The sequence below is a fragment of the Theropithecus gelada genome, chromosome 16, assembly GCF_003255815.1.
Source record: "Theropithecus gelada isolate Dixy chromosome 16, Tgel_1.0, whole genome shotgun sequence".
NCBI lineage: Eukaryota > Metazoa > Chordata > Mammalia > Primates > Cercopithecidae > Theropithecus > Theropithecus gelada.
This window is the reverse complement of record NC_037684.1, coordinates 30,316,788-30,339,466: the sequence shown is the minus strand read 5'-3', so window position 1 is coordinate 30,339,466 and position 22,679 is coordinate 30,316,788. Positions and strand designations below refer to the sequence as shown.

The 22,679-nt window shown below is 52.9% G+C and overlaps 2 protein-coding genes across 6 annotated transcripts in view; one reads left to right on the top strand and one right to left on the bottom strand.

Moving 5' to 3' along the window:
* The window catches only part of STAT3 (signal transducer and activator of transcription 3), an 85,422-nt gene extending 76,222 nt beyond the window's left edge, over positions 1–9,200 (top strand). For 2 of the 5 annotated variants that reach the window (XM_025361126.1, XM_025361125.1), the window contains exons 22-24: positions 4,986–5,028; positions 5,308–5,420; positions 6,717–9,183. In XM_025361126.1, the coding sequence (XP_025216911.1) occupies positions 4,986–5,028; positions 5,308–5,420; positions 6,717–6,772 (212 nt within the window). In that variant the 3' untranslated portion in view covers positions 6,773–9,183. Of the gene's footprint in view, positions 1–4,985; positions 5,029–5,307; positions 5,421–6,716 lie in introns of all 5 variants that reach the window. The other 3 variants (XM_025361124.1, XM_025361128.1, XM_025361129.1) reach the window with 3 other exon arrangements.
* A 1,375-nt stretch (positions 9,201–10,575) lies between these two features.
* LOC112610117 (signal transducer and activator of transcription 5A) overlaps positions 10,576–22,679 on the bottom strand; it is a 23,146-nt gene continuing 11,042 nt past the window's right edge. The window contains exons 5-17 of the mRNA XM_025363463.1: positions 22,580–22,675; positions 21,990–22,145; positions 21,405–21,584; positions 18,415–18,502; positions 18,192–18,314; positions 17,129–17,221; positions 16,434–16,640; positions 15,080–15,174; positions 14,863–14,993; positions 14,257–14,412; positions 13,493–13,544; positions 13,073–13,180; positions 10,576–12,023 (exon numbers count right to left, since the gene is read on the bottom strand). Coding sequence (XP_025219248.1) covers positions 11,861–12,023; positions 13,073–13,180; positions 13,493–13,544; positions 14,257–14,412; positions 14,863–14,993; positions 15,080–15,174; positions 16,434–16,640; positions 17,129–17,221; positions 18,192–18,314; positions 18,415–18,502; positions 21,405–21,584; positions 21,990–22,145; positions 22,580–22,675 — 1,648 coding nt within the window. The 3' untranslated portion in view covers positions 10,576–11,860. The remainder of the gene's footprint in view (positions 12,024–13,072; positions 13,181–13,492; positions 13,545–14,256; positions 14,413–14,862; positions 14,994–15,079; positions 15,175–16,433; positions 16,641–17,128; positions 17,222–18,191; positions 18,315–18,414; positions 18,503–21,404; positions 21,585–21,989; positions 22,146–22,579; positions 22,676–22,679) is intronic.

Below are 22,679 nucleotides of genomic sequence, written 5' to 3'. Positions count from 1 at the left end.
CTGCTCCACAGAGAGTGCATGAGTCTAAAGAGGGGATACAGCTTGGACAACAAAAAATACAAAAAAATTACCCGGTGTGGTGGCGCGCATCTGTAGTCATAGCTACTTGGGAGGCTGAGGTGGGAGGATCACTTGAGCCGAGGAGTTCAAGGCTGTAGTGAGCGGTGATCGTGCCACTGCACTCCAGCCTGGCTGATGGAGTGAGACACTGTGTCAAAAAATACAAATAAGGAGGGGATTAATACACATACGTCCCCCGAAACATGCCAAAAACACGAGAAGAGAAAGTGAGGGCAGTTAACAGGATGCTCAGCTGGCACAGTGCTTCTTAGTCGATGCTAGAAGGTTTGAGGCCCAGATTTCAGCCCAGCCTATGGCTTTTTGCCTGTCACTGAACCATGTCAGTGTGCCAGGTGGTCTGAAGAAAGGGTTTCTGGAGGAAATTATTATTAGCCGCATGGGAGTATGGTTTACACCAGAGTAGAAGAGCTGGGAGCATCATGTTTGAAGAGGAAGACAGTGACTGGGTGGAGGGGCAAGGGATTGGTATTTAGAATGTGCAACTATTGAAAATAAGGTATTTTTTAATGTGTAAGAGGATATGTATTTATATGTTACGTATAAATTATTTTAGCTGGGCACAGTGGCTCATGCCTGTAGTCCTAGCACTTTGGGAGGCTCAGGTGGGAGGATCACTTGAGCCTGGGAGTTTGAGACCAGCCTAGACAACATAGTGAGACCCTATCTATACAAAAAAAAAATTTTTTTTTAATTAGCCAGGTGTGGTGGTTTGTGCCTGTCGTCCTAGCTACTCGGGAGGCTGAGGTGGGAGGATTGGTGCTTGAGCCTAGGAGGTTGAGGCTGCAGTGAGCCGTGATTACACCACTGCACTCCAGCCTGGGTGACAGAGCAAGACCTTGTCTCACCAAAAAAAAAAAAAAAAAAAAAAAACCCAGAAATTAAAAACACTGAAATTAAAATTAATTGAATTAATTGAAAACCCAGAAATTAAAAACACATTAAACCTGTAATCTCAGCTGGGCATGGGGGTTCACACCTGTAGTCTTAGCACTTTGGGAGTCTGAAGCAGGAGGATCGCTTGAGACCAGGAGCTCAAGACCAGCCTGGCAACATAGCAAGACCCCACCACACACACACACACACACACACACAAAGGAAAAAAAAAACCATAATCTCTGGAGCTGTCCTCAGTGTCGGGGGGGCGGCCCTGTCTGTTCCCATTCAGCACTTGCTGTTTTGACTCTCTGGGTTCTCTGTGCAGGTCCTGATGGGGAGTCTCTGATTTGCCATTCTTTGTTTTATTTAACTTTCTATAATCATAAAGCCAATGATGGACTCTTTTTTTTTTTTTTGAGACAGAGTTTCACTCTGTTGCCCAGGCTAGAGTGCAGTGGCACGATCTCTGTTCACTGCAAGCTCCGCCTCCTGGGTTCACGCCATTCTCCTGCCTCAGCCTCCCTAGTAGCTGGGACTACAGGCGTCCCCCACCGCGCCCGGCTAATTTTTATATTTTTAGTAGAGAAGGGGTTTCGCCATGTTGGCCAGGCTGGCCTTGAACTCCTGACCTCAGGTGATCCACCTGCTTCAGCCTCCCAAAGTGCTGGGATTATAGGCATGAGCCACTGTGCCTGGCCTAATGATGGGCTCTTATAATGTGATCCTTTAGGGTTGGTGCCTTGCCCCAGTTGCTGTTGAAAAAACTGTTTTTGTCCAAATGGCATACACACAGAAACCTGCAAACTTCCCCCCCACTTTTTCCTAGGAATTCCTTCCAAGGGATTTCTTGGGATGGGGTAGAATGGGGAAGAGGGAGTTCCAGCTAATTGACCGTTGCCTTTCTCCTTTGCTGGGGTCCTGAGTCTTGTTCCCGCTGTAGGAGTTGCTCACTTCCTGTCTGCCGCCTATCTCTCTTTCCACGTGTGCTTCAGTTGGGAGATCTGTTTATCAGCCCCTGCCACACGGCTCTTTGTTCCTTTTGCAGAGGACATTGGGGTCCCACGGCTGGTCCTTTTGACTCATTTTGCTTTCACAGTCTCACCTCCCAGTCTGAGGCCGCATCCTCCATTACCATCACCCTTCCTGTGGGCTGGGAGGCCAGGTCCTTTCCTGCCCAGCAATGTCAGCCTTTCCTCAGGGGCCAAGGCACTCATCAGGAGAAAGGAACTAATTACTTGAGTAATTTGCCTGCCTTGCTGAGAGGAGTATGCCCTGAGGGACTCCGTGTGAGTGTAGTGACGGGTGTGGCGGTGTCCCTGTGTTATTATAAAATGGGTGCCTTCAGGAAGATGAGCATGTGACCATTTCCTCTCTATTTCCATCATAAGAGTATTATGGTATGAGAGTCCCAAGGTTAGATTATCGTCCCAAGACTCTTCTCTCTTCCTTCTCTACTGGAAGCCCACACAGCATTTCCTTATGGCTTGAGGGAGAGTTTCGGAGCCACTCACAAATTAGATAAAGTATGTTTACAGCCTTGTACACAGCCACACATGAAGCCATTTTTCTCCGCTTTTTTTTTGTTTTGTTTTCTGAGACTGAGTCTCACTCTATCGCCCAGGCTGGAGTGCAGTGGTGTGATCTGGGTTCATCGCAACCTCTGCCTCTAGGGTTCAAGAGATTCTCATGCCTCAGCCTCCTGAGTAGCTGGGATTACAGACATGTGCCACCATGCCTGGCTGATTTTTGGATTTTTAGTAGAGACAGGGCTTCACCTGTTGGCCAGGCTGGTCTCGAACTCCTGACCTCAAGTGACCTTCCCACCTGGGCCTCCCAAAGTGCTGGGATTATAGGCGTGAGCCACGGTGCCCGGCCTTGTTTTTGTTTTTGTTTTGTTTTAACAGTCTCACTCTGTCTCCCAGGCTGGAGCGCAGTGGTGCGATCTCACCTTACTGCAGCCTCTGCCTCCCAGGTTCCAGTGATTCTCCTGCCTCAGCCTCCCGAGTAGCTGGGATTACAGACATGCCACCACGCCCAACTACTTTTTGTATTTTCATTAAAAACAGGGTTTCGCCATGTTGGCAAGGCTGATCTTGAACTCCTGGCCTCAGGTGATCCACCTGCCTCAGCCTCCCAAAGTGCAGGGATTACAGACGTTAGCCACTGTGCCCGGCCTCAGCTATCTTGATTGCTGGAAAATTAAATCTTTTTCTGTCTAGGGTGTCAGCTCCCTAAGGGCTGGGCCAAAACGGTTGCATTTATAAGACACTGGAGCCCAGCCTCAGTAGCTCCTTTGAATTCTGCACTGAATTGTTCAGTTTCTTGGCCCAAAGTAAACTCAGATGGCGGCCCAAGAGCCACTCTGCAGTGCCCTCTTTCACATGGTCATCATGCTTTCTGATCCCTCAGGTTCTCTCTAAGCCTCATGTTTTATGACTGTGCTGTTCTCAGCCCACCCCACCCTGCCCCATGCCTTCTCAATGGTTTGTTCATCTGAATTCCCCAGATTTCATGTCAGTATCTCCAAGGTTCCTTGACCTCTTGGTGTAAGCATTCAGCATCTAAAATTCATTTTATTCCCGTCATTGCATTTCTAACTGTAGAACAAGAATTATAAATGACAAAGCTCATAGAAAATTGGAACCTTTTCTTCCCCCTCCCTCTTATTTTATACATAAAAGAGAACATGGGCTGGGCGTTGTGGCCAAGGCTGGGACATGATAGCTCACACCTGTAATCCTAGCACTTTGGTAGGCTGAGGTGGACGGATCACTTGAGGTCAGGAGTTTGAGACCAGCATGGCCAACATGGAGAAACCTCGTCTCTACTAAAAATACAATAATTAAGCCGGGCGTGGTGGCTCATGCCTGTAATCCCAGCACTTTGGGAGGGTGAGGCGGACGGATCACCTGAGGTCAGGAGTTCAGGACCAGCCTGGTCAACATGGTGAAAACTCGTCTCTACCAAAATTACAAAAAAAAAAAAAAATTAGCCAGGCATGGTGGCGGATGCCTGTAATCCCAGCTACTCAGGAGGCTGATGAAGGAGAATCACTTGAACCCTGGAGGCAGAGGTTGTAGAGAGCCGAGATGGCGCTACTGCACTCCAGCCTGGGTGACAGAGCAAGACTCCGTCTCAAAAAAAGGACAAAAATTAGCCAGACATGGTGGCGCCACCTGTAGTCCCAGCTGCTTGGGAGCCTAAGGCAGGAGAATGGCTTTGACCCGGGAGCAGGAGGTTGCAGTGAGCTGAGATTGTGCCACTGCCCTTGAGCCTGGGCAACAGAGTGAGACTCTGTCTCAAAACAGCAACAACAACAAAAGAGAGACCATGCCTTGCTCCAGGTCTCTTAGCTATTGAAGATGTACCTGGACCCAGGTCTCCGGTCTAGTTGAAGCAATTGTACTGCCCTACAAAGTCATATTCTCTTTGGTGCTTCCTGATTGATGTATTTATCCAACTAGGAAGTTACTTATGCCCTCATCCAAAAATGTGGTAGAGGCCAGATTAGTGCTGGTGGGAATAGGAGATACAACCTTTGGCTTTGGAACCACAAGCATTAGCAGTCTCCATGTTCTTTAAAGACTCGGTGATGTTGGTACACCATGCAAAGACTACGCAGGCTTGGTTCCTGCATTCAGAGAAGTTATCTAAGAGATATGACCAGGCTAGAATAGAATCCTTAGACTACATGGAGGCTGTTAAACTTTTACATAATCTAGGGAAAGAATGGACACAAGGTTGGCATTAGTCTAGGCTCAGGTGGGAAAAGGTTATGCTGAAAAGCCTCTGCAGCTCAGGACAGCTTTGTGCAAAGAACTGAGGTTCAAAGCTGCTAGTGCCTAGGACATCAAATAGTATAGATGAGGGCGGGCAACGCTGAGGGGCGGATGGAGCTTTCCAGACAATCTTGGCATGAGGATGGAGTGAGTTTCAAATCAGTCCAGCTGAGGCAGATGGCTTCCTCCGGCTCTGCTTACTGAATGCGAAGTCACAGTCAGTAAGAAAACTGGTTTTCTTCTTCCCAGGCGCCGCCCCATACCTGAAGACCAAGTTTATCTGTGTGACACCGTAAGTGGCTTCCTTTCCCAATTTTGCCTTCATTTCTAATATCCTCAGTTATCCCTGGGAGTAGGACACTGGGTGAGAGTTAATCTGCTGAGGTTCGGAAGCCCCTGGGCTATGTTTAGTACTCACAGTGACCTTGTGTGTTTAAAAAGCTTGAGCTTTTATTTTTCTGTTGGAGACCAGAGTTTGATGGCTTGTGTGTGTGTGTTTTGTTCTTTTTTTTTTTCCATTGTGTCTTGTCAACCCCCCGTTTCCCCTCCTGCTGCCCCCCATTTCCTACAGAACGACCTGCAGCAATACCATTGACCTGCCGATGTCCCCCCGCACTTTAGATTCATTGATGCAGTTTGGAAATAATGGTGAAGGTGCTGAACCCTCAGCAGGAGGGCAGTTTGGTGAGTATTTGGTTGACAGACTTTGTCCCTGTAAGGGAAGTTGGTCCCTTTTGTATGATGCTCTCACATGTACACACCGAGAGCTGGTCACTCGGAATGGTAGGAGGTTCTAGAGCATTGCTTTCCAAAAGAAATGGTATGAATGCCACGTGCGGGTATAAATCTAGCAGCCACACTGGAAATAGACGAAGTTAATTTTTACAGTATATTTTATTTAACCCAGTAAATCCAACATACTGTCAATTTAACATTTCAGGCCAGGCTTGGTGGCTCACGCCTGTAATCCCAGCACTTTGGGAGGCCGAGGCAGGCGGATCATGAGGTCAGGAGATCGAGACCACGGTGAAACCCCGTCTCTACTAAAAATACAAAAAATTAGCCAGGCGCAGTCGCGGGCGCCTGTAATGCCAGCTACTTGGGAGGCTGAGGCAGGAGAATGGCGTGAACCCTGGAGGCAGAGCTTGCAGTGAGCTGAGATCACGCCACTGCACTCCAACCTGGGTGACAGCGAGACTCCCTCTCAAAAAAAAAAAAATTCAACATTTCAGAAAAAGTTGAGGCTGGGTGGGTGGCTCACGCTTGTAATCCCAGCACTTTGGGCGGCTGAGGCGGGTGGATGACTTGAGGTCAGGAGTTCAAGACTAGCCTGGCCAACATGGTGAAACCCCATATCTACTAAAAATACAAAAATTAGCTGGACGTGGTGGCGCATGCCTGTAATCCCAGCTACTCGGGAGGCTGAGGTAGGAGGATTGCTTGAGCCTGGTAGGTGGAGGTTGCAGTGAGCTGAGATCGTGCCACTGCACTCCAGCCTGAGTGACAGAGTGAGATTCCATTTCAAAACAACAAAATTAAACTAAAAGAAAAGAAAAAGTTGAGACCTTTTTTTTACTCTTTTTTTCATACTAAGTCTTTAAAATCCGGTGGGCTTTTGACAGCCACAGCACAGCCCAGTTTGGACAAACCAAATCTCAAATGCTTGGTGGCCACGTGTGTCTCGGGGCTCCTGAATTAAACAGTAGATCAAGGACAGAAGATCTAAGGACAGCCTTAGATCTTCTGTAAACGTGGAGATCTGGGAATTGGTTAAGGGAGGAAGGAGAAAGGGCCCTTCCAGAGGCAGGGTCCTCTAGGGAGGAGAGTAAATCTGGCTTTTCTGACCATCCCTGGGCCCTAAGGGACAGGAGATTGGATAGCAGTTGTAGCCTGGGTCCTATCCTCTGAAGGGCTGGGGGCGTGGCCTGCCAGTTGCAGAGGGTGGACAACTGAACTAGTTTTCCCTGTCTGCCCCTCCAGAGTCCCTCACCTTTGACATGGAGCTGACCTCGGAGTGTGCTACCTCCCCCATGTGAGGAGCTGAGAACGGAAGCTGCAGAAAGATACGACTGAGGCGCCTACCTGTGTTCCGCCACCCCTCACACAGCCAAACCCCAGATCATCTGAAACTACTAACTTTGTGGTTCCAGATTTTTTTTAATCTCCTACTTCTGCTATCTTTGAGCAATCTGGGCACTTTTAAAAATAGAGGAATGAGTGAATGTGGGTGATCTGCTTTTATCTAAATGCAAATAAGGATGTGTTCTCTGAGACCCGTGATCGGGGGATGTGGCGGGGGGTGGCTAGAGGGAGAAAAAGGAAATGTCTTGTGTTGTTTTGTTCCCCTGCCCTCCTTTCTCAGCAGCTTTTTGTTATTGTTGTTGTTGTTCTTAGACAAGTGCCTCCTGGTGCCCGCGGCATCCTTCTGCCTGTTTCTGTAAGCAAATGCCACAGGCCACCTGTAGCTACATACTCCTGGCATTGCACTTTTTAGCCTTGCTGACATCCAAATAGAAGATAGGACTATCTAAGCCCTAGGTTTCTTTTTAAATTAAGAAATAAGAACAATTAAAGGGCAAAAAACACTGTTTCAGCATAGCCTTTCTGTATTTAAGAAACTTCAGCAGCCGGCCGCAGGGACTCACGCCTGTAATCCCAGCACTTTGGGAGGCCGAGGTGGGTGGATCATGAGGTTAGGAGATCAAGACTGTCCTGGCTAACACGGTGAAACCCCGTCTCTACTAACAGTACAAAAAATTAGCCGGGCGTGGTGGCGGTTGCCTGTAGTCCCAGCTACTCGGGAGGCTGAGGCAGGAGAATGGCGTGAACCCAAGAGGCGGAGATTGCAGTGAGCCAAAATCACACCACTGCACTCCAACTCAGGCAACAGTGTGAGACTCCATCTCAAAAAAAAAAGAAAAAGAAAAAGAAACTTCAGTTAACAGCCTCCTTGGTGCTTTAAGCATTCAGCTTCCTTCAGGTTGATAATTTATATAACCCCTGAAACAGACTTCAGGTGAAACCCTTAAAAGACATCTGAAGCTGCAGCCTGGCCTTTGGTGTTGAAATAGGAAGGTTTAAGGAGAATCTAAGCATTTTAGACTTTTTTTTATAAATAGACTTTTATTTTCCTTTGTAATGTATTGGTCTTTTAGTGGGTAAGGCTGGGCAGAGGGTGCTTACAACCTTGACTCCCTTTCTCCCTGGACTTGATCTGCTGTTTCAGAGGCTAGGTTGTTTCTATGGGTGCCTTATCAGGGCTGGGATACTTCTGATTTGGGCTTCCTTCTAGCCCCGCCCTCCCGACCCCAGTTCCCCTGACCCTGCTAGTGGCATGTCTCCTCCCATGTCTGAAGGTCCCTCGTCCTGTTTGTTTTAGGAATCCTGGTCTCAGGACCTCATGGAAGAAGAGGGGGAGAAAGTTACCAGTTGGATATGATGCAGATTATGGGGCCCCAGCGACGTGTCTGGTTGAGCTCAGGGAATATGGTTCTTAGCCCAGTTTCTTGGTGATTTCCAGCGGCATTTGTAATGGCGTCTTCATTCAGTTCATGCAGGGCAAAGGCTTACTGATAAACTTGAGTCTGCCCTCGTATGAGGGTTATAGCTGGCCTCCCTCTGAGGCTGGTGACTCCTCCCTGCTGGGGCCCCACAGGTGAGGCAGAACAGGTAGAGGGCCTCCCCGTCTGCCCGCCTTGGCCAGCTAGCTTGCCTCTCCTGTGCGTATGGGAACACCTAGCACGTGCTGGGTGGGCTGCCTCTGACCCAGAGGCATGGCCGAATTTGGCGACTCCAAACCACCTTGCCTCAGCGGATCAGACTTTCTGTGGAATTCTGATTGTTAGATCAAATTAGCTGGTCTCTGAATTAAGTGGGAGAGGACCTTCTCTAAGATGAACCGGGTTCGCCCCAGTCCTCCTGCCTGGAGACAGTTGATGTGTCTTGCAGAGCTCTCGCTTCTCCAGCAACACTCATCAGTACATAATAAGCTTAACTGATAAACAGAGAGAATATTTAGGAAGGTGAGTCTTGGGCTTACCATTGGGTTTAAATCATAGGGACCTCGGGAAAGGGTTTGGGCTTCTCTGGAGCAGATATTGTCAAGTTCATGGCCTTAGGTAGCATGTGTATCTGGTCTTAACTCTGATTGTAGCAAAAGTTCTGAGAGGAGCTGAGCCTTGTTCTGGCCCCTTAAAGAACAGGGTCCTCAGGCCCTGCCCGCTTCCTGTCCATTGCCCCCCTGCCCGTCCCCAGCCCAGCTGAGGGAATCCCGTGGGTTGCTTACCTACCTATAAGGTGGTTTATAAGCTGCTGTCCTGGCCACTGCATTCAAATTCCAATGTGTACTTCATAGTGTAAAAATTTATATTATTGTGGGGTTTTTTGTCTTTTTTTTTTTTTTTTTTTTGGTATATTGCTGTATCTACTTTAACTTCCAGAAATAAACGTTATATAGGAACCGTCTGATAGCATGGCAGCTCTCTCTGGCTGGTGGAGGCTTCCTTTTCCCCTGCCTAAGTTCTGAGGAGGCCTCACACACAGGCGGGGCCTGGGATGGGGGCCGGAAAGGGTCTTGAGAGGAGGTGGTTGCCTTAGTCCCCCACCCCACCCCCTTATGTTAGCCACCAGACCGGAGGTAAGGGGTGCCTGGAGGAGCAGGAGGTCAATAGTCCAACGGCAGAAAGGTGTAAGAGTGGAGGCCTCCCTCCCCGGCCCCCTCCTACCCCCTAGAGCGGCCTCGTCCTGTCTGGAGTCAGATAAGCCACCTAAGCGGGGTTGGGGGTTAGATACTCCCACCGCACCAAGGCTTCCCCTTCCACAGTTGGCTCCTTTATCACTTTGCCTTCAGTTCACCCAGTGGGGACAACAGGCAGACACCCGGTGGTGGCTGCAGGGCCTCCAGGCAGCCAGCGGTGATAATGCAGGGAAAGGCGCTCTGATCTCAGCTACACGGGGACCCACAGGGCTTCTCCCCACCCCTACACATGCCCCAGCGCCCTGGAGATGCGCCTGGGAGCTAGGAGCTAGCGCCTTCCCTTGCAGAGATGGAGCAGATTAGCCCGGTGGGGCGGTGGCACCTGCCCTTCCCCTCCCCTCTTCTCTTCTCCCACCCCCGCCTGCCCCCTGCTCTGGGCCCCCTGCGCCTCCCTCCTGGGGCCCACGAGCCGCCCCCCTCCCTTACTTGAGCTCTGAGCTCAGAAGGAACCTGCCCGCAAACCTGGCTCCCAGCCCCGCCCGGGGAGCGCGTGTTCCTGCGCCCAAGGGCCCCACTGACAGCAGAGACTGGCCGCAGCCAGCGGCGCGGGGGTCCAGCCGGGGCGAGCCAGTCCCCCTCCTGCACCCCCGCCTCACACAGTCGCCGGCAGCCAGCTGAAAACAGCGCAGCCACGTGGTGCCACCTGCTGGTCTCTGGGAAGGAGGAGGATGGGACGTTGTGGCTCTGGGACTGCCCCTGGCCTGGAGGGTTGAGAAGTATCTTGGCCCCGGGCCCTCAGCCACCAGCTTCGAGGCTGCTGGGAGCAGCAGCTGCTAAGGAGAGGCCTGGGTCAGAGTTCTGCCCACCCGTGCCCATCTCCATCTTTTCCCCAAACCTCGAGTCCCCTGCATTTTAGGGAATCTGTGCCCTTAAACTGGCCCCTCACCCCTCTGAGAAGCATTGACAGTATTCCAGGGGTGGCCAGCACCCTGAAAACCACAGCAAAGCGGGCAGAGTTAAAATTTAAGACTAAAAATGACAGCGTCAGGCATGCATGGGGGAAGGAACAGAACAACCCAGCTCCAGGGGTTCCCATCACCCAGGGAGGCCACCAACACCCCAACCAGGAGCCATAGCAGCAAATTTATGAAAAAAATATTTTATTCCAAAACACTGTTTACACAAATGTGTAGTCTTTGTACAAAGTACAAAAGAATCCCTCTTCTCATCCCCACCTCCCTTTAGAGAAGTTTAAACCTTGGGCTCCCAATCTTCCATGGTCAGCTGCCCCTGACTGTGAGTCCTACAGCCTCAGAGGGAGGCGCGTGTGTGGTTGGGAGCAAGGCCTTCCCAGATCACAGCCAGTTACGCAACATCGCAAGGCCTGCTCCTGGCCCCACCTCCCAGCGGAGTCAAACCAAATCAGCTTTTACCCCTCACTCCAGATTCCACAGACACGCAGCACATGGCTATTTGCAGCTTGTCTTTCACTGCAGTTTTTTTTTTTTCCAGGAGGCAAGAGGACCAACCCTCCAAGTCCCGGGGCCCCTGTCCACCCACCATATCCTAGACCCAATCTTTTCTTCCTCTTCATAGACAAGGTTACGAACAGAGAGGCAAGGTAAGAAGGCTGGGGCCTCAAGGAGGGGAGAGAATATATATCCCGCGGAACGTGGGCAACAGCATCATAGACTTGAATGAAGCCCAAGGCCAAGCAGCCAAGCAAGGACTAATTCAGAGCAGCTCAGAAACCCTCACTCAAACCAGCGGCCCTGCTGTGCTAAGGACATGGCCAGGCCCAGACACGCTCTCCGAGGGTTCACAGAGAGTCTGGAGTCCACATTTACTAAAGTATAAAATACTACTCAAAAATGAACCCCAGCCTCCCTCCTGAGATGAATTGGTTACATCAACACATGAGGACAGATGCATTTACATAGACACGCACACGCACACGCACACACACGTGCACACGCACACACACGTGCACACGCACACACACACACACACACACACACTGTGTTAGGAGGGCAAAGCTTCTCACTCCGGAGTGAAACTTCAGCTTAGAAACGTTACCCATCTCCCCTCCCCTTCTGAATCATCTCATTCAAATAGCTGCTGAGCAGATGAAGGGCACAGAAGGAATAGGTTTGACTGCACTGAGTGCCTGCAGTGACAGAGGCTCAGTGTCTACCACGACAGAGACGGACTCGGTGCGCTCTTGGATGCCATGATCTGAAAAGAGGCCACCACTGCTGCAGCCACATCCCAGGACTGCACAGAGGAGGCAGGCGTAGCTCATGCACAAGGACACACACACGCACATGCATGCCTGCAAAGGTGTCAGTGTACACAGCCATACTAAGCTCACAACACGAACGCTTCACATTGAATATTGTTTCCAAAGAGAAGCATGGGATTCAAACATTCATGAGAGGGAGCCTCTGGCAGAGGTGAAAAGACCGGCAGGGGGCGAGAGGCGGGAGTCAAGACTGTCCATCGGTCGGCGTAAGAGTTCCTCCACGTGCCTGGCCACATCCATGGTCTCATCCAGGTCGAATTCTCCATCCTGGTCAAGGACAGGGTCAGGGCTGGTAAAGAGAGGGGGATGTCAGAGGGAGCTGGCATTTCTCACAGCCTCAAGCTCCCTGGGGACAGCCTCCAGCCTGCTCTCCACTCAAACTCGTCTCATGAGAACAGGACCAGTTCTGGCTGGATGCCCTCACCCCACCCTGAGCTGGGTAGCAGCCCACTGGCTTCTGCAGACCCCCACTCTATTCCCATCTCTTGCTAACTCACTGAATAATCTTAGGGAATTCATTTCCCCTCTCCCTGTCCTCATCTGTAAAACCAGGTGACTGACACAGTGGGCTCCGCCCACCTGCAATTATGCTCAGCTTCGTGGTAGGCACCGCCCTGTTCACTGAGCACCTAGAACGGCTGAGCCTTTTCACTGAGCACCTAGAACGGCTGAGCCTTTTCACTGAGCACCTAGAACGGCTGAGCCTACTGAGCACATGACTCCAATGTTTACAGCCACCTGGAGAGTGGGTATTGACCCCGTTTTATAGACGAGGAAACAAGGCCATGTCAGGAAGCTTGCTCTGGGCCACCTGGCTGGGAGGTGGTGGACTCCGGAATGGAACCTGCGATCTTCAGTGGTCCCACTGGAAGGTGGTACCTCCCAGACATCCAGCCCTGGCCATCCACAGTGAGGAAGGGAATTAATTCTCTACCTTGTTCCCACCAGACTCAAGAACAACCACCCCATTCATAGCTACCCTGTATCAAGCCCTTCCAAGCCCCTCCCTGTGGAAATGCTTCACCCACAGTGTCTCATTTTAATGCTCCTCCCGTTCTCATGAGGCAAGCATTCTTGCCTCCGTTTTACACGTAAGGAAACTTGAGCTTCAGAGAGGCTCAATCATTTTCCCAAGATTGCACAGTTGGTCCTAGAGTGAGGACTGGACCCTGCTATGTTTAGCTTCAAAATGCTCCGTCTTCCTGGCTGATCTCACTCCTCCTGGACCGGGGCTTAACCAGAGCTCTGGATTCCTTTGCCCACCAGCCCTCCAGGGGTCCAGCCTGGGGCCAAGCCCCCAGTTCTTCCCCTGCGGACCCCCATGAGAACACCACCTACTTCTGTGGGTACATGTTATAGTGAGCCTGGGGGCACACAGCTGGGGAGGGGGCCTGGTCCATGTACGTGGCGCTGCCGCTCCCGGCATCTGCAGATGCGTTCACAAACCTGCAGAAGGAAGAGAACAGCTTCAGCCGCCAGGGAGGCCGGGGCAGCTGACGGGGAGGGGACCGAGGGGCATGTTTGTCTTTCTCGGGGTGTAGAAGGACAAAGTGCCCACTTGGCCCTGGAGCTCCGGCTACAGGAGTGGGCACTCGGGTACTGGCACAGCGTGACCAAGCCCAGGTCCCTCCCCAGGGCTGAGACAGGTTTCCTGGGGGAGCAGAAAGCTGGGCCCAGGATCAGGGTGGGAGGCAGGAGGCAGGGTCTGGGGAAGGAGGAAAGAGGCAGAAGGAGGGCCAGAGCCACCTGGCCACTTACTCAGGGACCACTTGCTTGATCTGTGGCTTCACGTATCCATCAACGGCTTTAGCTGCCAAGGGGAGAACCGCAGTGAGAACCAAAGTCTCTGGGAACTCCCAAGTGGGGTAGAAGTCCATGCCCCATGCAGTCTCCCTCCTGCCCACATCACCTTGTGGTCTCAGCTGGGATGAGCGTTCCCAAGGGCCCCCAGTAAACACCAGCTGATGAATCCTGCCTGAGGGTCACTGAGACCCCTGGCTTGAATCCCATCCCTTCTCCTGGTTCCTTTTCTGGCCATTTGCTTTCCCTCTCCCTGCCCTCACCCGTCAAAGAGAGAGAATGAACAAGCAAACCCAATCAATGGATTTGGGGCAGCTGGAAGAAAAAAGACTTCTCCCTTTTGCTGCCTGCACTCCACTTGGGGGAAGGTTTGTGAGCAGGGTGTGGAGACAGCAGCTGGTGAGGTGGGGAGCAGAGCACTATCTGTGGGCTCGAATGATCCCGGCCACTCCCTACAGCACTGCCACCCCTTCCTCCGAGGGTGCAGAAGTGAGAATCCATGCAGCTTTCACTTTGCAGAGAAGAGAGCTGGGACAGGTTTGTCGTTCCCTCTCATTTGTGAGCCCTGAAGTCCTCTCCGTCACCCCATGGGCCAAAACCCACAGGGGACATGGCCCCTGGGCTCCTCCTGGGGAGTCCCCACGGCGCAGCCCAAGGCTTTGTCTGTGGGCTGGGGAAGAGCCTGGGGGAGTCAGCCGGCAGGGTCCTGGGGCAGTACCCACCCAGCACTGGAGTGTAGTACTTGGAGAAGACCTCATCCTTGGGGCGGTCAGGAAACACATAGATGAGATAGCTCAGGTCCCCCAGCCGGTCAGCCAGGGACCTGATGGAGAAATCCCGTGTGGTGAATGGTTTCAGGTTCCACAGGTTGCGTTCCGCTGTGAAAAGAACAGCCTCATTCCCATAATCCACCAGCAGCAGGAGGAGGACCAAGGTTGTGGGGCTTTAAGGCAGGCTTGCAAGAGAAATATGGGCTTTTATATACGAGCTTGCGCTGCAACCCCAGCCTGTAGGGAAGAAAGCCGATGCAGGATGTTCTACTCAGCAAACCAGATGAGCAGATACCAACAAGTCTGGGTCGTGGCAGAGCGGGGAGAGCTGAAACTGCAGGAGAACTCGCCCAACCATCCTGGAGTCTATGGGGCTGGGGACTTCAGGTTCTCCAGAATGGAAAACGATAGGGAATTTCCAAGCCACAGCCCTCTCATACTAAGCTTCCCACTGGGTACCTTCTAAGGACACAAGCCCGATGCGGAGGGCAGGGGGTGGGGGCAAGGGAACAGGAGACTGGGCCTTGGGGCTGGAGTGTGGGCAAAGCAGGCACTCACGGGAGTCAAACTTCCAGGCAATGGTGATACCCCCAATTTCTGAGTCACTAAAGCGCAACAAGAAGGTCCCATCGGGCTTGTTGATGAGCAGGTCGTGGGCCTGTTGCTTATTCACAAAACCTAGGATGGCCCTGGGTGCATGGAGCATTGAGCGTCACCACTGGGCCACAGCCACAGTCCCTCTGTGCCCACTGACCCTGTGGCCCCCGTTCCTTACCCATCATTCCAGTGGGGCTTGTGGTGCTTCTTCAACACCTCCATCACCCCGTCAAACCACTGCCAGAAGGTGTAGTTCCAGCCCGGCAAGTTCTCCTGAGGGCCCAGGAACCCCCGAGTCAGGGCTGGTGCCCCAGGTCACAGGTAGCCCACGAAAGTCAGGGCCCTCCTGCCCCCACCCAGCCCTCTCCCAGTTCTTCACCCCTGCTTGCCACCACACTCCAGCAGACCATAAAGTGACACAGCCCCCAACTTGTACCCTAGGGACCCAGAGAGGAAACTTGCTTCTAAGACACTAGGGTCCAAGACTAGCCCATGGGTGGGAGTAAGAGGTGTAGAAAATACTCCAGGCTGCCCGGGCGTGGTGGCTCAAGCCTGTAATCCCACCACTTTGGGAGGCTGAGACGGGCGGATCACGAGGTCAGGAGATCAAGACCATCCTGGCTAACACGGTGAAACCCCGTCTCTACTAAAAAAATAAAAAAATAATAAAAAAAAAAAAACTAGCCAGGCGAGGTGGCGGGCGCCTGTAGTCCCAGCTACTCGGGAGGCTGAGGCAGGAGAATGGCGTGAACCCGGGAGGTGGAGCTTGCAGTGAGCTGAGATCCAGCTGCCGCACTCCAGCCTGGGCGACAGAGCGAGACTCGTCTCAAAAAAAAAAAAAAAAAAAAGAAAAGAAAATAATCCAGGCTGGATGGGGCCTCCAAAGTCATCCCCTCATTTTATAGGTGGGGAAACTGAGGCACAGAGAATGGATGGGTCTTCAAAAATTAGTGAGGAAAGAGGCAGAAGCAGAACCAGAGCCATAGGCGTGGTGGCTCACACCTGTAATCCCAGCACTTTGGGAGGCCAAGGTGGGCGGATCACCTGAGGTCAGGAGTTCGAGACCAGTCTGGCCAACATGGTGAAACCCCGTCTCTACTAAAAATACAAAAATTAGCCCAGCATAGTGGTGGACGCCTATAATTCCAGCTACTCAGGAGGCTGAGGCACAAGAATCACTTGAGTCCAGAAGGCAGAGGTTGCAGTAAGCACTCTAGCCTGGGTGACAGAGTGAGACTCTGTCTGTGAAAAAAAAAAAGAGAAAATTAGCAAACACATCTAGGCCCAGAACCCAAGGATCCCGACTTCCAGCCCTGGGGCCCTCCGTCATCTCACTCTGGCTTCATCACTGAGCACAATTCCTATAGCCCCTGCCTGCATTTCCTGAGGTGAGGGGCCCCCATCTCTCCTGGTTGTAGGAGAGGGTAGTTGGGGGTGGAGAGTGGGGTGCTAGACCAGGCAGTAACCTGTGAGGCAGAGGAGCGACAGACCCCCATGGGCCCTGGTGGACGGCTGGTGGCCGGGTCCCTCACCCTGTTGAACTGGGACCAGGACACGGACAGGCCGCTGTAGTCCTCCAGGTGGCTGCTGCTGTTGTTGAACAGTTTCTGCGCCAGGAACACAAGGTTCTCCTTGGTCAGGCCCCGGTTGCTCTGCACTTCGGCCTTGAATTTCATGTTGAGCGCCTCACACAGCTGTGGCCACAGCACTTTGTCAGGCACGGCAAATGGCACCCTGCCCTGAGAGGGAGAGAAGAGAGGGGAAAAGGTAGATTAAGGGAGTTGGAAATGTTCACACACACACGAGATACACAGACACTGAGAGACAGGGGGAGACTGAGACATATCCAGAAAGGTGACACAAATGCAAGGGTACGAAATGCGGCGGCTTTTATACACTAGCTTGCGCTGCAACCCCAGCCTGCAGGGAAGAAAGCTGATGCAGGGGGTGGGGCCACAGAGGACAGACAGCAAGGACCCAAGCCATCTGCCAAAGGAGGATCCCAGACCAGGATCCAAAGACCAAACTCACAGACCTTACAGACCCCAGTCCAGGAACCTGGAACCCAGACAGAGTACCAAGGCCATGGCCGAAGGTAGGCGCCCAGCACCCCGGCCCTTCTGGCCTCACCTCACCTCTGGGCTGGCCCTGGGGTGGGGCTGACCCCAGGCAAGTCCTAGGGCCCGGGGGGTGGGGGGGCTGGGGTAGGGCTCCCACGGGGACTCACCGGCTCAGCAAAGGCGTTGTCCCACAGCACGGTGGCCGTGGCATTGTGGTCCTGGCTGCCATGGACGATGACGACCACAGGTAGGGAGAGAGTCTACAGGAGTCAGAGGAACCCAAGTTGATGGGGCGTGACCACCACGTGCCCTCTGCTTAAGCAATGTGCCCAATCTTTGTTTTTAATGCTTTTTTTTTTTTTTTTTTTTTGATACATTGTTTCACTCTTGTTGCCCAGGCTGGAGTGCAATGGTGCAGTCTCGGCTCACCACAACCTCTGCCTCCCAGGTTCAAGCGATTCTCCTGCCTCAGCTTCTCATGTAGCTGGGATTACAGGCATGCGCCACCACACCTGGCTAATTTTGTATCTTTAGTACAGACAGGGTTTTTCCATGTTGGTCTGGCTGGTCTCAAACCCCCAACCTCAGGTGATCCACCTGCCTTGGCATCCCAAAGTGCTGGGATTACAGGCATGAGCCACCACGTGTGGCCGCAATCCACTTTATTTTTTCTCGAGACAGGGTGTCGCTCTGTCATCCAGACTGGAGGGCAATGGTGCAATCACAGCTCACTGCAGCCTTGACCTCCTGGGCTCAAGTGATCCTCCTGCCTCAGCCTCCAGAATAGCTGGGACTATAGGTGCATGCCACCATGCCTGACTTTTTTTTTTTTTTTTTTTTTTTTGTAGATACAGGTTCTCACTCTGCTGCCCAGGCTAATCTTGAACTCCTGGACTCAAGGAATCCTCCCTCTTCTGCCTCCCAAAATGCTGGAATTACAGGTGAGAGCCACCACACCTGGTCCCAACCCACTTTCCTCACCCACAGTTCCAAACACAAACCCCTCCCAACAAAACGTAGGCACAAGCAAACAAAAAAAAACTACAACCAATTTCTTTTTAGCCCATTGCCTAAATTGTCTGGGTTAGTCCCAGATTATAACCTAGCAAACAGGTACCCACAGAGTCAAAGCAGGCTGTCCGGTGGCAATGCAGCCAGGAGTCCCAAGGCAGGCCCCTCCACCTCCTGGGTGAACTGCAGCAGTTGGGGCAGGAGGGCTGGGGGCCTCACCTTCACCTGGAACACAAGCTCATTGCTGCCAACACTGAACTGAGACTCAAACAGGACTGTGAACTTCTCCTCTGTCACGGACTCTGCACCCCGCCGGTCAGCACGCTTGATCCTCTTCAGTGACTGCAGGGTGGGAGGTGACAGGGGAACAGGGAGACTGCGGCTGCTTACAAGGACTCGGCTCTGGGCAGACCTGCCCTCTGAGGGTGGGCCCTGTCCTCACCATGTTCCTGAAGTGGGCGCTGAGGGTGCCCGTGGCTTGGTGGTACTCCATCACGCAGCAGTTGTTCAGGATCTCACCACTGCACTCGCTGCAATGGAGAGGGGAGTCCCAGCTCCACACAGGCCCCAGGCCAGGAGCATGGTCCTGTCCACACCTTGGGCTGGGGTCTTCACTCAGGTCAGCCCTGCCAAAAGCCCCTGCCCCCATCCCCTAAGAGTGTTTCTTGGCATCTTTCTGGGTTGACTTCTCCATCAACCTGGTGCCCAGCACCCAAGGCAAGGTCTCCAATGGTGAGGTCTGGATCTATTATCAGAAATTCCTCAGATACAAAGATTGATGTGAGGGGCTTTGGGGACTTCCAGTAGCTTCTAATGCACTTAAGATAAAAACCACAACCACAGTCTATGAGTATCCTTATGTTTAACACCTACCCACCTCCCTGGCCTCACTGAACTCCTCTCCCCTCACTCAGGACACGCAAGCCCCATTGGCCCTGGCTGTCTGCTGAACATGCCAGGCTTGGACATTGGCCCTTGCTCTTCCTGTCACCCCAAACGCTCTTAGCCTTCTCCTCCTTCAGGTCTCAGCCCAGATAGCTCCCCAGAAAGGCCTTCCTGGACCACTTATCTGGTGAAGCTTACCAGGCTGACCTTCCCTCACCCCCGCCTTTAACACATCTCCAATGCTAGCAGATTGCTCTTTCTTCTTTTTTTGGAGACAGAGCTTTGCTCTTTTTGCCCGGGCTGGAGTGCAATGGTGCAATCTCGGCTCACTGCAACCTCCACCTCCTAGGTTCAAGTGATTCTACTGCCTCAGCCTCCCAAATAGCTGGGATTGCAGGCACGTGCAACCACACCTGGCTAATTTTTGTATTTTTAGTTAAGATTGGGTTTTGCCATGTTACCCACGCTGGTTTCGAACTCCTGACCTCAAATGATCCTCCCACCTTGGCCTCCCAAAGTGCTGGGATTACAGGCGTGAGCCACTGCGCCCAGCCTAGATTGCTCTGTCTTAACTTCTTTTCCACTGTCTGTCATTGGGTTGGCCCTGCCTGATCTTTTAAAGTGTATTTTCATCAGTCTCCCCAGCTGCAGTGCAAGCTCAAAGGCAGTGAGAAGATCATTTGTCTTCATCTTCACACCAGATCACATGGTAGGAAATCAGTAAAGTTTTTTTGTTTTCGTTTTTTTGTTTTGTTTTGAGACAGAGTCTTGCTCTTGTTGCCCAGGCTGGAGTGCAATGGTACGATCTTGGCTCACTGCAACCTCCACTTCCTGGGTTCGAGCAATTCTCCTACCTCAGCCTCCCAAGTAGCTAGGATTACAGGCGTCCACCACCACGCCGGGCTAATTTTTATATTTTTAGTAGAGACGGGGTTTCGCCATGTTGGTCAGGCAGGTTATGAACTCCTGACCTCATGATCCGCCCGCCTCGGCCTCCCAAAGTGCTGGAATTACAGGCATGAGCCACTGTGCCCGGCCTTCTTTCTTTTGAAACAGAGCCTCGCTTTGTCGCTCAGGCTGGAGTGCAGTGGCACAATCTTGGCTCATTGCCACCCCTGCCTCCTGGGTTCAAGTGATTTTCTTGCCTCAGAGTAGTTGGTAGTTGGGACTAGAGGTCCAAGTAGCTGGAGCTACAGGTGTATGTCACCAAGCCCGGCTAATTTTTGTATTTTAGTAGAGACAGGGTTCACCATGTTGGCCAGGCTGGTCTCGAACTCCAGGCCTCAAGTGATCTACCCGCCTCCACTTCCCAAAGTGCTGGGATTATAGGCGTGAGTCACCTCGCCCAGCCTCAGTAAACATTTTTAACTGGATGACAGGGGATGGGGCCATGTCTTCCACATCACTCATTCACTCACTCATTCATTCACCCCCTGCATATGTTGTGGGTGGCCTGCCCTGACACTGGACACTACCTCCCCACTCTGCCACACACAGCCTCTCTGTACTCTTCCCTCAGGACGCGGCACATGGGCTCTGCCTGAAAGTCCTCTCTCTCTGCTACTTCCCTCCCTATCACTAGCTACCTCTAATTCCACCAGGAGCCTAAGACTGTCATTTCTTTACTCCTGCATCAAGACCCCCTTTCTCAGTGCCCTACACGTCCCCCTGCCACATGGCTACACCATCAGGCATTTCCCAGCATCTGTTGCCTGCTCTGCTGGTCAAGGCGCTGAGCAAGGAGACAGCCCAATTCTGTTGGGATCACAGTTTCGTCCTCGGTGCGTAGCACAGGTTCTAGAACACGGCTGCAACACCATACTTTGTGTGATTTTTTTTCGAGACAGGGTCTCACTCTGTTGCCCAGGCTAGAATGCCATGGCGCAATCATACCTCACTGTAGTATCAAATTCCCAGGCTCAAGTGATCCTACCACCTCAGCCTCCTGAACAGCTGGGACTACAGGTGCGTGCACCACCATGCCCAGCTAATTTTAAAATTTTTTGTAGAGATGAGGGTCTCCCTGTGTTGTCCAATTCAAACTTTTGGGCTCAAGTGATCCTCCCCCCTTGGCCTCCCAAAGTGCTGGGATTAGAGGGGTGAGCCACCGCATCTAGCCTAGCACCATGCTTGTTGCAGGAACCGGGATGGTCTCTGAGTAGGAGGAGGGCAGTGTACCATCTGTCCAGATTTAATGATGGTTTGACATGATTGAATTTACAATGGTGTGAAGCAACACACTTTCAGGAGAAAGTGGTATGACAGTCTCTCACAATGCTGGGCAGTGGCAGTGAGCCTCAGCTCTCTGGCAGCCACGCCATCCCCAGGGTAAAGAACTGATACTCGGCTGGGCGTGGTGGCTCACGCCTGTCAACGCAGCACTTTGGGAGGCTGAGATGGGAAGACTGCATGAGTCCAGGAGTTCGAGACCAGCCTGGGCAACATGGTAAACTAGGGGACAAGACATGGCTGGATGCAAGGACAAAGAGAGGGGGTGCAGGTCCCCCACACCTAAGTCTGGGCAGGGGAAGGGAGAGGCACAATTACTTGCGCGTGTTCTCGTTCTTGAGCAGAGACTTGGCCTGCTGCTCACTGATGATGGTGGCCTTCACCTGGGGCGGGTTCATGTGCACGTTCAGCTTCCCGCCCACCAGCAGGCGCACGGTGGCTGCAAACTTGGTCTGGGTCTTCAGGACCTGAGGAGGCTGCTTCTCAATGATGAATGTGCTGCAGGGGACACAGGGACAGACGTACGATGAGGGGTTGGCACAGGGGAAAGGGCTCTCAGTCCTCCTGTGGTGGGGGTGGGTCTGCCTCCCGCGGGGCTCAGGAGGTGAAAAGCACGGGCACAGCCTCTGTTCCTGGGGAAGCCATGAGAGTCCAGGGAAAGGATGGAGAGGGGAGTAAGATAACACAGCAGCTGGCATGGGCTGCGGCCCAAGGGCATCTCTTGCAGTGTCCACAGGAGAAACCGGGCAAGGGCGGCACCTAGCAGCCACAGCAACTGGAGACGGAGTGGGGAGGGATGAGAGGCACAAAGCGAATCTGCTGGTCTGGAAGGCACCTGCGGCCCCCCACACGCAGTCTGGAGCTGCCCCAAGCTCCTGGGCATGGCCAACAGGCAGCAGTCACCTGGTCACCAGGGCTGAGATGATGTCCGTGATGGTGGCATTGACCTCAGCCAGCATCTCCTCCACTGGGCCAGGGATGGGCAGCTGCTGGCAGAGGTGCTCAGCCCTGCGGATCTGCTGCCGGTTCTGCCAGATGATCTCGGCCAACTTCTCACACCTGCACGGGAGCCCCAAGGCCAACAGGAGGACAATGGCTTCTTCGCACAGACGCCAGGCCCCAAGACACAGCTCCCCCTCCCGCAGGAAGGCTCTGTGCTTTCACCACACCTCCCACCCATGGGAAGAGCAGAGCTCTCTGCCTCCCAGAATTAGAAATGTACACAGGAGGGGCGACCCTGACTAGGCCCAAACAGCCCGAGCATCACCCCACACCCCCGAGCTCTCTCCCACCCCCAGGACAGCAGCCCCCTTCCTGGGGGAGGTGCACAGGATGGGGGACCAAAGTCTGATTCAGGAACCAGGCCCCCTGGAGAAACAAGAGCTGTCCCAGGATGGAGGGGGCCTGCTGCAGGAGCTAGCACAGGAGGCAGAAGCAGCCAGGGTCCCCACCAGCCCCTCCTGCCCTGCCCTCTGGCCGCCCCACACCATTACCAGGACTGTAGCACGTCCAGGCTGCCCTCGGGGGGCCCGCCGTTCCCGGCCAGCTGCTGCCGCCGCTTCCACTGGATCAGCTCGTCATCTAGGATGATGG